Here is a 13896-nt window from a genome sequence, read left to right as displayed (position 1 = left end):
TTCATGAGCTCAGACATTTAACAGTATTTATAAATTAAATAAACTATTTAATTTGCAACCCAGTGATATTTTGTGCTGTGACAAATAAAAATATTGTTATATTTTTAAATATGCGTATTTTTCAAACATCCAAACCACCAACCAGTCCTGGCATGTCTTTATTTAATTATTGTTAAAACATTTTATGGTCCTTCGAGCCGGATGGTTGGTTGGTTGTGTCGGTAGCATCATCAGTGGGCAGCTGTACTCATATAAACCCATCAACAGGTCAAGGAGCTCACTATGGGGGATGAAGAGAAGAAGGAGGGTCTTCCAACGGACCCGCAGCACTCAGAGGTCCCTGAAGGTACCCCCACGGACCAACACCTCTATCCAGCCATCAACGTCGGCGACACTCAAGTCCTCAGTGACTCAAGCGCCACCGAGACTGGGATCCACGGCGAAGGATACCAGTCTAAGCAGAAACTCAAGCGCACTCCCAGGAAATCGACGATTTCCCCAGCACTCGAGCCGAAAGTCATCAGCCAGCACTCACGCCTCAGAGTCTTCTCAGACTGGGAAGCTCTGGCAGATACACTCACCGTCGCCGACGGCTTAGCTCAACTCAAGTTTCGACTTGAGTTACTCGAGGGTGAATGGCACCAATTTAACCTCACTCACGACTCACTAGCACTCACCTGCACCAAGGAATTCTTGGAGAGCTCATACGTCAAGGACGGAGTATACGAGCTGGTGTACCGGTCGTATATCAACGCCAAGGGCAAACTAATCGCACTCATCAACTCAATTCCAGTACCAGCTGCTGTTCCAGCTGTAGTGCACTCAACTCGGGCTCCAACGCATCTGCCAGCACTCGCAATTCCCAAGTTCGATGGGCGTTACGAGAACTGGCCTGAATTCAGGGACTCATTCACCTCAATGGTGATCAATGCTCAAGAACTTGCTCCAGTTCAACGTCTTCAGTACCTGAAGAGCTGTCTGCAAGCACAAGCCGCACTCAGCCTCGCCAGTGTACAAATGTGCGATGACCAATTTGTACCTGCGTGGAATCAGCTAAAGGAGAGGTACAACAACCCTCGCCTACTCATCGGTGCTCAACTGGACAAGCTCCTTAATATGCATGTGCTCACTTCACGCTCATCTGAGCAGCTCAATTACCTTCTGAATACCGTATCAGAGGTAATCAACGCACTCAACGCACTCGGGGTACAAGTGAACTCAGATATGAATCCGCTGCTTACGCAGTTGATCATATCAAAACTGGACTCACATAATCGGGAGCTCTGGGAGAACAAAATGGGTGCTTCCACTGAATACCCATCACTCAAAGATCTCAATGACTTTTTAGTCAGTCGTGCTCGTGCTCAAGAACGGGTGGAACAGGCATCAAAACCACCACGTTCATCTGGCAAACCAGCGTCATACTCGGCTGCTGTTGTTTCCAACTCGCACTCATCGGAAACTAAATCTCCAGCCACGCACTCATCTACTGCACTCGTCTGTAAACACGTCCGGCATTCATCATACTAGTACTCATCGCTCAGCAATTTCACTCGCAACTTGCCTACTTGCCCTTATCATCAGTTAAGTACTCATCCAGTATGTATATTGCTGGATCCAGGTTCTGAATCATCTTTTGTTTCAGATTCCTTGGTGCACTCACTTAATCTCTAACGCACACACTCATCTATTCAGATCATTGGTATCGGTGTATCCAATGCTGGTAAAGCTAGATGTCAATTCGCACTCAAACTCTCATCTAAGCATTCAAACGACTTAGTCATCATCGCATACGTGTTAGATGAACTCATTACAACAAGTTGCTGATCAACTTGAAGCACTCTGCAAGGCGGGCGGATTCCCTCTTGCTAAATGGGCAAGCAATCATCCAAAATTACAACAACTCAATCATGTGGAAGCGATCAAAAATCATAAATTCGAGGATTCAGACTCCAGCACCAAGATTCTGGGCATGTACTGGTCCTCACACTCAGATCAGTTCTATTCTACGTACTCACCACCATGCTCAACTCAAAAATTTACAAAAAGGATCATTTTATCAGAGATTGCTCAAATCTTTGATCCTCTTGGATTTCTCGCACTACTCATCATTCGAGCCAAGGTATTCATGCAGGAGCTTTGGCTCGAAAAGCTCAGCTGGGACACTCCATTGGCAGCCAATCAACGGCATAAATGGAGAAACTTCAAAAATGAACTCAAACTTATCTCTGAAATCAAAATTCCAAGATGGATCCACTCATCCACGTGCTCAACCACCGAAATCCATGGATTCTCGGACGCCTCTCAATTGGCAATGGCAGCTGCCGTGTTCATCAAAGTCCACACACCTGCTCATGGAGTCAGAGTTACGCTGCTCTGCTCCAAAACCAAGGCAGCTCCGTTAAAACGACTAACGATAGCAAGGTTAGAACTCACCGCAGCTCACATGTTGGCAAAACTCACAAAACACTGCCAGAGCACTCTAAATCTCACTCAATCGCCAATATACTTGTGGACGGACTCAACAATTACACTCACGTGGATTAAGAGGAGTTCTCAGAAAATTTGGTGGTAAGTAGGTCCTGTAATAGAAACTGTCGATGCCATCTGTGAGCTTAAAATTTAAACTCAATGTTACCTACGTGGTTATTACAATGTAGATTAGAGACATCTGTAGAAGTAGGTTGAAACTAAATTTAGACATCACGTAGGTAAGTTAGATTACATTCGATATTTATTTTCATAAATGTACATCGTAAAATGCGATGAATGAAATGAATAATCTAATCACCTCATGACTTGAATACTTTCTTACAGAATATAGTTCAAAAAATCAGTTTTGACTGAAATGTCTCAGAATAAATTAGTTTCATCGAAAACAAAAATTTCATTTGAGTCTTAATAAGAATATTTAGGTCGTCTGAAAAAATTCTAACATAAACCATGGAAAATTTTCAAATAATAGAAAAAATCAATATATTTTATCACGTCAGTAAATACTATGACACTTCTACTAATTGCCGTAATAATATATATTTTTCAAGCCATAAAAAACTCCGTAGAAAGCAAGATTTTTTTACCAAATTATGTCTTGCCATTAAAATTACAATTTTATGGCTTTTAACACAAGCTTTTGTTCCGAGTGAATCTACGATTTCAAGGACGAAATTACTTTCAATCTCCTTTCAGTCATCAAAAAAAATTTTTTTGACATTATCGTTATATTCACTTATACTACACGATTTTAATTAAGAATGTACATTTGGTTTGATTAATACTAAAATTTTTTTATATAGAGTTTTCTGTCCTAAAAATCAAATTTCACGGTAGCAATTACTTTTGATCTCCTAAAAGTCACTTCAGATATTGACTCCATCCTGTCAGCGCAGATAATTTATTTCAAAATTTAACATGAAGCCATTCAGGTTCATTCTGAAGCTTTGCTACCATGGATCTGATTACAAGTGAGTCGTTGCATTTGGTCTCCCAATACCCCCACCTCAGAAATCTCTGTTCTACTTTGACTGAGAAATTTCCAGTACAAAATAATCTTAGAAATGATTATAAATGTTATTTTTTTAAGACATCACTTCATCGATTTGAAATAGACGACTTCAACTCATTGCTTAACGAGTAATTAATAATGAATAAATATTACACTTGTCAATATTTTTTTCGGAGCCTCGGCACATGATAATCAGAAGCCCGTGAAGTTTTGTTTTTTTCAAAAATTTATTTATAAATAAATTTTTAAATTTTATATAATGTTTCGAAGCCGCCTAACATCACAGAAAGACACCATGGACTTTTTTTTTTCAGTAATTATTTATGAATAAACTCTTGAATTCTGTATAATTTTTCGAAGCCTTCCTACATTACAGGCAGTCGCCCAGTCTTTTTTTTAAAATAATTATTCATCAATAAATTCTTAAATTCTATATAATTTTTCGATGTCTCCTATGATCACAGGCAGACGCCATGGCCTTTTTTTTTTTTTTAAATAATTATTTATAAATAAATTTTCAAATTCAATATAATTTTTCGCAGCCTCCTACATAACAGACAGTCGCCCAGTTTTTTTTTTTAAATAATTATTCATCAATAAATTCTTAAATTCTATATAATTTTTCGATGTCTCCTATGATCACAGGCAGACGCCATGGCATTTTTTTTTTTTTTAAATAATTATTTATACATAAATTTTCAAATTCAAAATAATTTTTTGCAGCCTCCTACATAACAGACAGTCGCCCAGTCTTTTTTTTAAAATAATTATTCATCAATAAATTCTTAACTTTCATATAATTTTTCGAAGCCTCCTACATAACAGACAGTCACCCAGTGCTACATAACAGACAGTCACCCAGTTTTTTTTTTTAAATAATTATTCATCAATAAATTCTTAAATTCTATATAATTTTTCAATGTCTCCTATGATCACAGGCAGACGCCATGGCCTTTTTTTTTTTTTTTTTAAATAATTATTTATAAATAAATTTTCAAATTCAATATAATTTTTCGCAGCCTCCTACATAACAGACAGTCGCCCAGTCTTTTTTTAAAAATAATTATTTGTAAAATGAGCGAGTGCTCTGTGGGATTCTGGTGTAGGTGTGGTTAATTCAATAACTAACAATTAACACAAAAATTACAGATAATAGAATAGATCTTCATTTAACAATATGTACACTGAATAACTGTAAGAAAAATACTTAAGAGCGAATGCAACTACATAGATAAGCGATAGCGAATGCGACAAGTAAAGCGGTTAAAAACGCGTGGTGGTTAGTAAGACTGCCCGATGTAGATTGGAAATAGAGAAGTCGTCTTCTTCCTTCGTGGCTGCTCGGTGGTGACGTGGCAGCATGGCTGCAGTAACAAATTTTCCCATTGGCTTAAAAGCGCGCCAACAGGAAGTAGTTAGCCGCCAATTTCTCTGATTGGCCGGCTGGTAGCGGGTTCTCATGCCATTTTGACACGGTCATGAGCAAGAATTGCAGGTGTCGGGCCCAGATAGCGAGTGACCCGTGTAAAAAAATTTTTATTCATGATGAATTTAGATCTAAATTTCATCACGAAACTCAGATCGTGACACAAATATGACTTTCATCATGAATTTGTATCAACCATTTTAATCACGACAAAATTATGACTCAGTCAAATTTTTATCCAATTGATCCGAAGGTCATTCACTAAATTAATTTTACAATCGAAACTGATTTACGTTAATCGAATACTTGATAGAAGAAATTTATTAATAATTTATGAGTCGATAAATTTGACAAAAGGTTTAATTCAGTAAAAATTCAGTCAAGTTTCTATCGAAATCATCCCAAGTCCAATTCAAAGACATCATAAATTAATTTTATAATTGGTACTGATTTACTAGATGAAAAGTTGGACTAAATTCATGATGAAAGTCATATTTGTGTCACGATCTAAGTTTCGTCATGAAATTCAGATCTAAATTCATTAGGAAAAAAAATTCTTTTTACACGGGGACCCAGCACTATTCTGACATTCAAGTCAGTAGCGAGTTCGGCTGCTCCCGTACGTAGCGAAAGTACACGAAGCTTTTCAAAATGATTGAGCTCGTGACTGAACATTATTCTTTAATAAATTCTTAACTTTAATATAACTTTTCGAAGCCTTCTATATCACAGACAGACGCCCTATACTTTTTTTTCTTTATAATTATTTACAAATTAATTCTTAACTGGTCAATATTTTTTCGAAGTCGTATTTCGTTAGAGATAGACGCCTTTAACTTACTTTTTTTTAGAACAACTAATTGTAGCTAAATTTCCAAACTTGTAAATATTTTTTTAAAGCTTATTACATTACAGACAAACACGATCAACTTTGTAGATACAAAAATAATTATTTATAAATCAATTGTAATTCTAATTTCAACTTATAAATTTTAACTTTAACCTGTAAATATTTCTTTGAAGCCCTGTTACATTAAAACAGATGCTCTTAACTTTTTATTTTTCAAAAGTAATCATTTTTAAATCAATTGATTGGCGCAATTTTTTTATTTTTTTATTTGACATTGTCTTGCAAACCCTTTTTTTAATTTTTAATTACATTAGCTTTTTTTTATCAATTACTTTTTTTTTTTTATTTATGAAGCTCTGCTTTCTATGAAACTGTCATTTCACATCAGCAGTTACTTTTAGTTTCCTAAAAGTTGCTTCAGTTATAGATTTCAATTTCGATCGTTTTTCTTACATTATCAAATTGTACTTTATCAGTTATATTTTTGTCCTCTTTGTTCTTTGTTCGAATTTTATATGAAGCTTTGCCTCCTATGAAACTTTCATTCCACGTCGGCAATTACTTTCATGTTGCTGAAAGTCGCTTCCTTTATTATCTTTCATTCAAATTATCTCCTTTACTTCATAACACCATCTTTTTACTCAATTATTTTTGAACTTTTTTTATCACTTTATTCATGCAATCTAAACGAAGCTTTGCTGTTCATGAAAATATTATAGCATGTCAACAATTACTTTTAGTTTCCTAAAAGTCGCTTCACATATTTTTTCCCATTCGCGATTGCATTTAATTTATTAAATCAATATTTTATTGTTTGTTAATTTTATTCACACCCATAACTCTACGCCGATAATTCTCTTTAGCCAACTTAACATTGGTTGATATTCCAATTATATATTTTTAAACTTATTTTTCTCCGACCCCATTACAATTTTCTAGTTTTACATTAATTAATAACTTATATGAATAATTATGATCATATTAAAACCAAACCTTCCAACTTACGTTTTCAAATCGTTTTGTAAATAATTTCCTTCCAGTTATTAAATTTTCTTCACTATGTTTACCACGAATTTTTTTCTTTCGGTTTTTCCATTATTGATTTTTTTTTTTAAGGATTACTTCTCAAATATTCGGCATTATGTCAAGTCATCTACTTTAAAATAATCAAATATTATTATTTAAACTTGTACTTTTACTTTCATAAAAACTTCAGCAGCCCTCACCTGATGCCATACACTTAACAATTTTTTTATCACCTTGAGTCTATTACGACGTTTTGCAAAAAAACTGCACATTACCTAAAAATATAATTATTTATTACTTACTGAAATTGGACTTATGTATGTTAGGTTTTTATAATTTGATTATCAACTTTATTGTTAATTATCAATACCGGAGTATATAGGTTTGGACATGTCGCAACAGGTTTTGGGATACTTTTAATTAGAGGTGTAGAAAATAGTACTTACATATATAATCCAAATGACCGAATTTCGATCCTCATTCCACTTATTTATATTTTTATTATTTTGAATTTGCACTGTTTTTTTTTTTTTTTAATTTTTCCATGTATGTCTTGAGAACATAACCAAAAAATTCAGATCATTAAGTGCTTTACAATTATCAGATATCTTAGCTAACTTCAGGATCATGTAATTTAATCAACGTGGATAAATTCTTTAAATTTTTAATTCTTTATTAAAAATTTAAATAATTTACATACAAAATAATCCGATAGGCACATTATTACATCAATATTCCATTTAATAATGATTCGCATAAATATTAATTTGCATTACTTACTTAATTATCAAAAAAATTAACGTTGAAAACTATTTTATTGACATTTCTTGTCTGTAATAAATTATCAATAAATGGAAGATTAATTTCAAATATTTTTAAGTTTTTTTCTGAATTTGACATTTTTTCCATTTTATTTATTTATAACTAAATTTATATTAAATCATAATATTAATCTTTATGATATACTTTTTAATAATAATAATTTTTTTATATTATAATGTTATTTTTTATTATTTATTTTAATACTATGTATTTAAAAAATGCATACAGAAACGTTTTTGGGTGATAATTCTAAACGAAAATAAAGTTTCGAGCATTCTCAGGCAATACCCCAAATTTTTTAAAAGTATGTAATAAATTTTAATTGTCATCACCGTATTAAAATTTAATTAATTAACTAATTGAAAAAAATATTTTAAACTTTAATTTGAAAAAAATGACGTAGAACTAATTTTCGATGAACTGTAGAATTTAAAAAAAAATCACTAGCGATTGATATCAAATGTAAGTTATTTTTTTTTTAGATTCCTTATCTCGGTGAAATTGCTATGACACTGCCTTTTTTTCAATTATAGTTCAAAATTTTGGTACACATCTGACAATTGAAAGTCATTGAAACTTTTCCGAAAATGGGGGGATTGTGTCTGAAAATATCCTTAAGCGCTCTTTTAAATTTTACAGGAACATAATGTTATGATTATTGAAATGTAGAGTTTAATTATATGATTAAGAATATGAGTTTTGGTTGGCAGGGTTATGCTTATAGTACTTAGGTCGATGATTATAATTATTATTTGGTTGATAATTATTATAATTATTATAAGGACGGTAATTGTTGTTATATCTGTGTTGATCATTTAGTTGATAGCGATTGCGTGCATTTATATTGTAATGTGTACGTTGATTTCTGTTATTATTGCATCGATTGTAACGATGAGAGGGGTAGTATGCATTGTTCTGTCCGAGTGTCAAAATGTAAGCAATTATAATATTCCATACAATACACTTTATAAAAGGTGTCATTAATTTTCAATGTTTTAGTTACGGTTTAAAAGTTTAGAATATTATTAATTTCTCTGTCTACACTATAAATTTTAATATCTATTTTAATATTATTTACGTTTTAATTATAACCAAAAAATATACTGTGTATAAAAGTGCCAGTATTTACTGATCACTTTATCATTTTATTACTTGTCGTTTCTCAATGTACATATAGCTTATTTTTTTCCTTGAAGTTAAATGTGGTCGTACACTAGTCAACTATGTGATTCTACGTTTGATTAGTGGTCTGTAGAACCGAGGTTACGATTTAAAGATTTATCATAAGATATAAATTACGTTTATACAGCGAAATAATTTGTAACAAAATAATGTTACGTCCAAAATGTGGTGTGTATCGTGATTTTGGACATAATTTATTATTTTTATTATTTTCGGCCCTAGTCTTTCGACCAATAGACCGGGATCACACTGAGTGTAATTATCTGGGAGGTGTGTTGAAATAAAAGATGTTTGATGTACAAATTAAATTACTATATATTATAGAATTGAAAAATTCGATAATATGAATACAATAAACTTGATATTATTTTCTGAAAGTATTAGGTGGCTAGTCAGCCGACTCTAATTTACAATAAGATCCGTTCTAATAACTAGAGAGGACTATAGAATTTTGAATACAATTTCCGTGTGTTGGAAATGTTTTTGATTTTAATACAACATAAACTTAAAAATTACAATACCTGTAGTCGCAGCAAATGGATGTTTGTCTAATCGTAGTTTCCACTGACTCTAGGTATTACTTTCGCTAAGAATTTATTTTAACAGTTGAATTTAAACTTATAAAATCACTAATTTTAATAAAACTCTCAATAATGTAAGTGTGCGGACACTTGTATAATATAACTAGTACGGAACTAGTATGAAAGCGTGAGAACGCTGAATAAAACTGAACTAGTACGGAACTAGCGTAAGATAAATCTAAGTGTGAAAACACTTGTATAAAATTGAACTAGTACGGAACTAGCGTAAATAAAACCTAAGTGTGAGAACACTTGTGTAAAGCTAAGCTAGTACGGAACTAGTGTAACTTAAATTTTGTGAAGACACTGTGACTTGAACTTCACTGCCTCAATGGACCTCTTGTCCGGGACTAACTATTTTTTGTTTAACGACCCTTTTTATAATTTCTTATCGGATCCTATTTCGTCTATTGTTTGGGGGAAATTGTGTCCAATCGGAACACAGTTCCTATGGGTCCTTTCCCTTTCTCTAAGATTTTCACCTTAGGAAAGCGGTAAGGGCACACCCCTATGTGGGCCTATGTGCGTGCGCACCCACACATCCATCCACATGTACAATTTTTTACTTATAACAATATTTTAAATTTAAATGTTTAAATTTATTTATTATTCTTTGTAATATTATGATTTGTTAACTTAAAATATTAATTTTAATTAACATTATATTTTTTTGATTGGCGTTGAGCCTCTATTATTCATTTATTGTTATAAATTTTCTACTATTTTTGTTAGTCAAAATTATTTTAAATAGTAATTTTTTTTATTAAATTCCCTTAATGACTATTTCGTCATTTTCGTCTAGACATCTAAATTTGTTTCCTTAATGGCTATTTCGTTATCGATAAAAAAATTATTTTGTCTATTTGTTCTATGATCCCGAGATGTCTCGACAAAAGTGCACTCAGAGAGAAAGTAAGGGATTAAGATTATATTTATTTGTAACTAAAAAATATATTCCATGTACACTTTTGCTGATAAATATTTTTGGTTTTCTATGAAAAGTGTTTCAGCTGGCCTTTGGGCCTTTACAGTTGCCTGAGGGGTCATTATAATTACATTTAGGTGTTTGCTCTAGCATTTCAAAAAAAATGTCAAAGCAAACAAGTCTTAATCCCTTAAAAGCATTTTACATTCGTCATGTCTTATCACTAAATATTATCGAAACATAAAATTGATAATAAAAAAAATAAAATCTGGTCGTCGGCTCAATTTTAATAAATACAACAGAAATTAAAAATAAAATACAACGTTCAGCATTTTAGCTGGACGTAACAATAAAATAAAATTTAATTATATCTATATATATATTGTAACGAGGTTTATAAATCCTCATTATCATACCATGATAATAGGCAGTTACCCTGGGTAGTTACCATGTGTTATCTGGTTTACCGGCTAGACTATATTCAATTATTATTATTATTTAATAATCCCTCTCCATTTGTATTCTTAATGGAAGGGATGCGCATCACGTCGACGCGTAAGCATCGACGTGAATCTATATAAAGGCCTGCGCGCCACTAATTATTCAGATTTTTATACCAGTTTTCTCACCATTAATTTCATAATGAATTTATAATAAATAAGTTTCTTCTTTTTAACTCTTTCTTTTAACTTTTAATTACCTGTCTACGCCTGAGTATTCAGTAGTATTTAAGCATACTTTTTAATTAATAGAATAATCATTAGCTTCAATGATTATTCTCGTGTATACCTGCTACACTTCCTAGCCTACATACCTTCCTGTAGAAGACGGCAACCCCGTAGAGATGCATACCTGCTGTATCCTCATCCTAGCCTATAGTACCTGCCTATAGAAGACGGTAACCCCGTAGGATGTATACCTGCTACATCCTTTTCCTACAATACCTGCTTGTAGAAGCGTGTACCTGCCACGACCTTTTTCCACAATACCTGCTTGTGGAAGCGCGTACCTGCCGCGATATTTTCCTACAATACCTGCTTGTAGAAGCGTGTACCTGCCACGATATTATCCCACAATACCTGCTTGTGGAAGCGCGTACCTGCCGCGATTTATCCTGTAATACCTGCTTACAGAAGCGCGTACCTGCCACGATAATCACCTACAATACCTGCTTGTAGCCGTACCAGACAATTGTGATACAGAGCTCACAATTGTCTTAATTATTTATTGCTCTCATTTATCGATACCAGTGAACCAACACCTCACAGGTAAGTATAATAACACTATTATTATACCTTCCGTAATTTCTTGTGCTTCTCACTAGTTTGGCTTATTTGCAAACACTTGTAGTCTATCTTCTCTTTCTGGTATATTATTACCCTATATCATGCCCCACGACTCCCGATCCTTTATATGCCTTTTGCATATATAAATTTATAGCCAACCGGTCGTCTGGTCCTTACGAACCGGGTAACACCAGGATCAGTTACCAAATAATTAGATTACTAGCTAAAAAGGACACGGGCCCATTTAATTTAAATGGGTAACGGACGGTTGATTCATCCCTACTAGAGGGGTGGACCTCAACTACGTTTATATATATATATAGCTATAGCTATAGCTACAAGTATATATATATATATATATATATATATATATATATATATATATATATATATATATATATATACTTGTAGCTATAGCTATACGCCGGCTCTGGAAAGAAAATTCCTGAGTCGACGACGTAATAGTTCAGAGAAACATTCCTGAACAATAATAATAATTATAAAACGGACCTATTATTATTTACTTATTATTTAAAATTATTTTCATTATAATTTAAATAATTATACCCGGAATATTACTACTTGTTTCTCTTTTCTGTGTATAATTTACAGTTATTATTAACCCCCAGTGGTCGATTAATTTATAGTATATTTTTGATTATAAATAATTATTAAAAGGCAATAATTATTACTGTAAAGAAATTTATATTATTTAAAGTATAATTTTGAAAATTTGGTGAATGAGAGTGAGGGTGAGCCGTATCTTTCTCCCCCTATAAATTGTAAAGGGGTAACCCGGATAATTATTGTGATTATTTATATTTTTTAATTAATTGATTTTGATGAATTATTTATTTTGTTCAAGGAAAATAAATTTGAATTTTTTTGGGTTTATATAGATTCTACCCTTAGGGGTTATTAATGATTATAATTTATATTTATAATTAAAATCTTGTATCAAAGATTTTTGGTATTTTATAAAAATAATTTAAGCCAACAATCTCCGGGGAAATACTTAATATTTATTTTTCCTGGGTCTTTTCCTACTGTATCTAATTTGCTTTATTATTTTCTATATATTTAATTGTGCTTATTTTCTGATTATTTCTTTTTTTGAATTTCATTCGATTGTTATCTGCTTCGAACAAGCTGCTCGCTCGGATCAATCTTCGCAAATTATCCCCTGATGAATTATTTTTGTCCGTTTTGTATAAACGGTCTGGCGCCTACGTGCACTAATCCAGCCTGAGGAGCTGGTCCAGGCACACCCTTATTTTATTTATTTATAATTTAATAACATTATTATTTTATTAATATTTAAATATTAATTGAAGTCATATTTACTATTATTTTCATTTCCCGAACTATAAATTTATAATTTTTCTTCTATACACGTGGGTGACCGCATACGGTACTGGGGTTGTTCGCGTCTCCGTCGCGGATTGTAAAAACACTATTCGTTATATATCACGTGAACGAAAAACTTAAGCCACTTAAATGAGAGGACCTCCCATGTAGTGAATCAAATTTTTTAAAAAATCGGGACCTGCATTTTTACTATAAATTTTGTTGTTTAATCAATATCAACTAAAATCCAAATAATTACTGAAACCATGATTTTCAGAACCAATGCAGAATAAACAATTTGAATCTCAGTAAAATTACTAAGAAGACTTTTGAAGAGTATCAAATTACCTACAAAATGCCGCAAACGGCGATCAGACAACTTAAAATGCGGTTTAACTATAGATAATTGAAAGAACTATAGATAATTGAAATTAAATCCAACTTTTCCTGTGTTTTTTAAATAGGAAAACTTCAAAATCAAATGTAAAATACTTATAATCAAAAGTTAAGTCTGAAACTTGCAGGAAATTTTTTTTTTCAATGTCTACAAGAATATTTTGACGTGGGAGTGAAAAAAAATAGTCATTTCAAATGGACCTTCCTAATCCTCACCCACTAATAATTATTATAGAGTAAAATAGAATTATGACGATTTCTGGATCGACGATTTGTTATTAGTTGTTATTAGAAATATTAGTTTTTACAACATACTAAGTTAATCAAACAGGTCGATTTGTCTCAAAGATATTGTCGGACAAGAATCATTTTTTTTTAGCGGAATGTACACAGAAAAAAAGGATTTCTTGGCACAAGAATTTTTTACTCGCCACAAGAAAATTTTTGCATTATGAATTGAAAATAGAAATTTTTTTACGACGAGAATGAATTTTCTCAGAGCAAGAAAAAACTTTTTGAGTCAATAAATTTTTTCTCGTCCCAAAAAAAT

General features: G+C 32.4%; 2 protein-coding genes across 2 annotated transcripts; both read left to right on the top strand.

Moving 5' to 3' along the window:
* Positions 1-282: 282 nt before the first annotated feature.
* Positions 283-1530, top strand: LOC130666911 (uncharacterized). The gene has a single exon (XM_057468235.1). The coding sequence runs from the start codon at positions 283-285 to the stop codon at positions 1528-1530; it is 1248 nt and encodes a 415-aa protein (XP_057324218.1).
* A 271-nt stretch (positions 1531-1801) lies between these two features.
* Positions 1802-2575, top strand: LOC130666910 (uncharacterized). The gene has a single exon (XM_057468234.1). The coding sequence runs from the start codon at positions 1802-1804 to the stop codon at positions 2573-2575; it is 774 nt and encodes a 257-aa protein (XP_057324217.1).
* Positions 2576-13896: the final 11321 nt, after the last annotated feature.

This window comes from Microplitis mediator, chromosome 4 (assembly GCF_029852145.1).
Source record: "Microplitis mediator isolate UGA2020A chromosome 4, iyMicMedi2.1, whole genome shotgun sequence".
Lineage (NCBI taxonomy): Eukaryota > Metazoa > Arthropoda > Insecta > Hymenoptera > Braconidae > Microplitis > Microplitis mediator.
The sequence above is the reverse complement of the archived record's forward strand: the minus strand, read 5'-3'. Positions and strand labels throughout refer to the sequence as shown.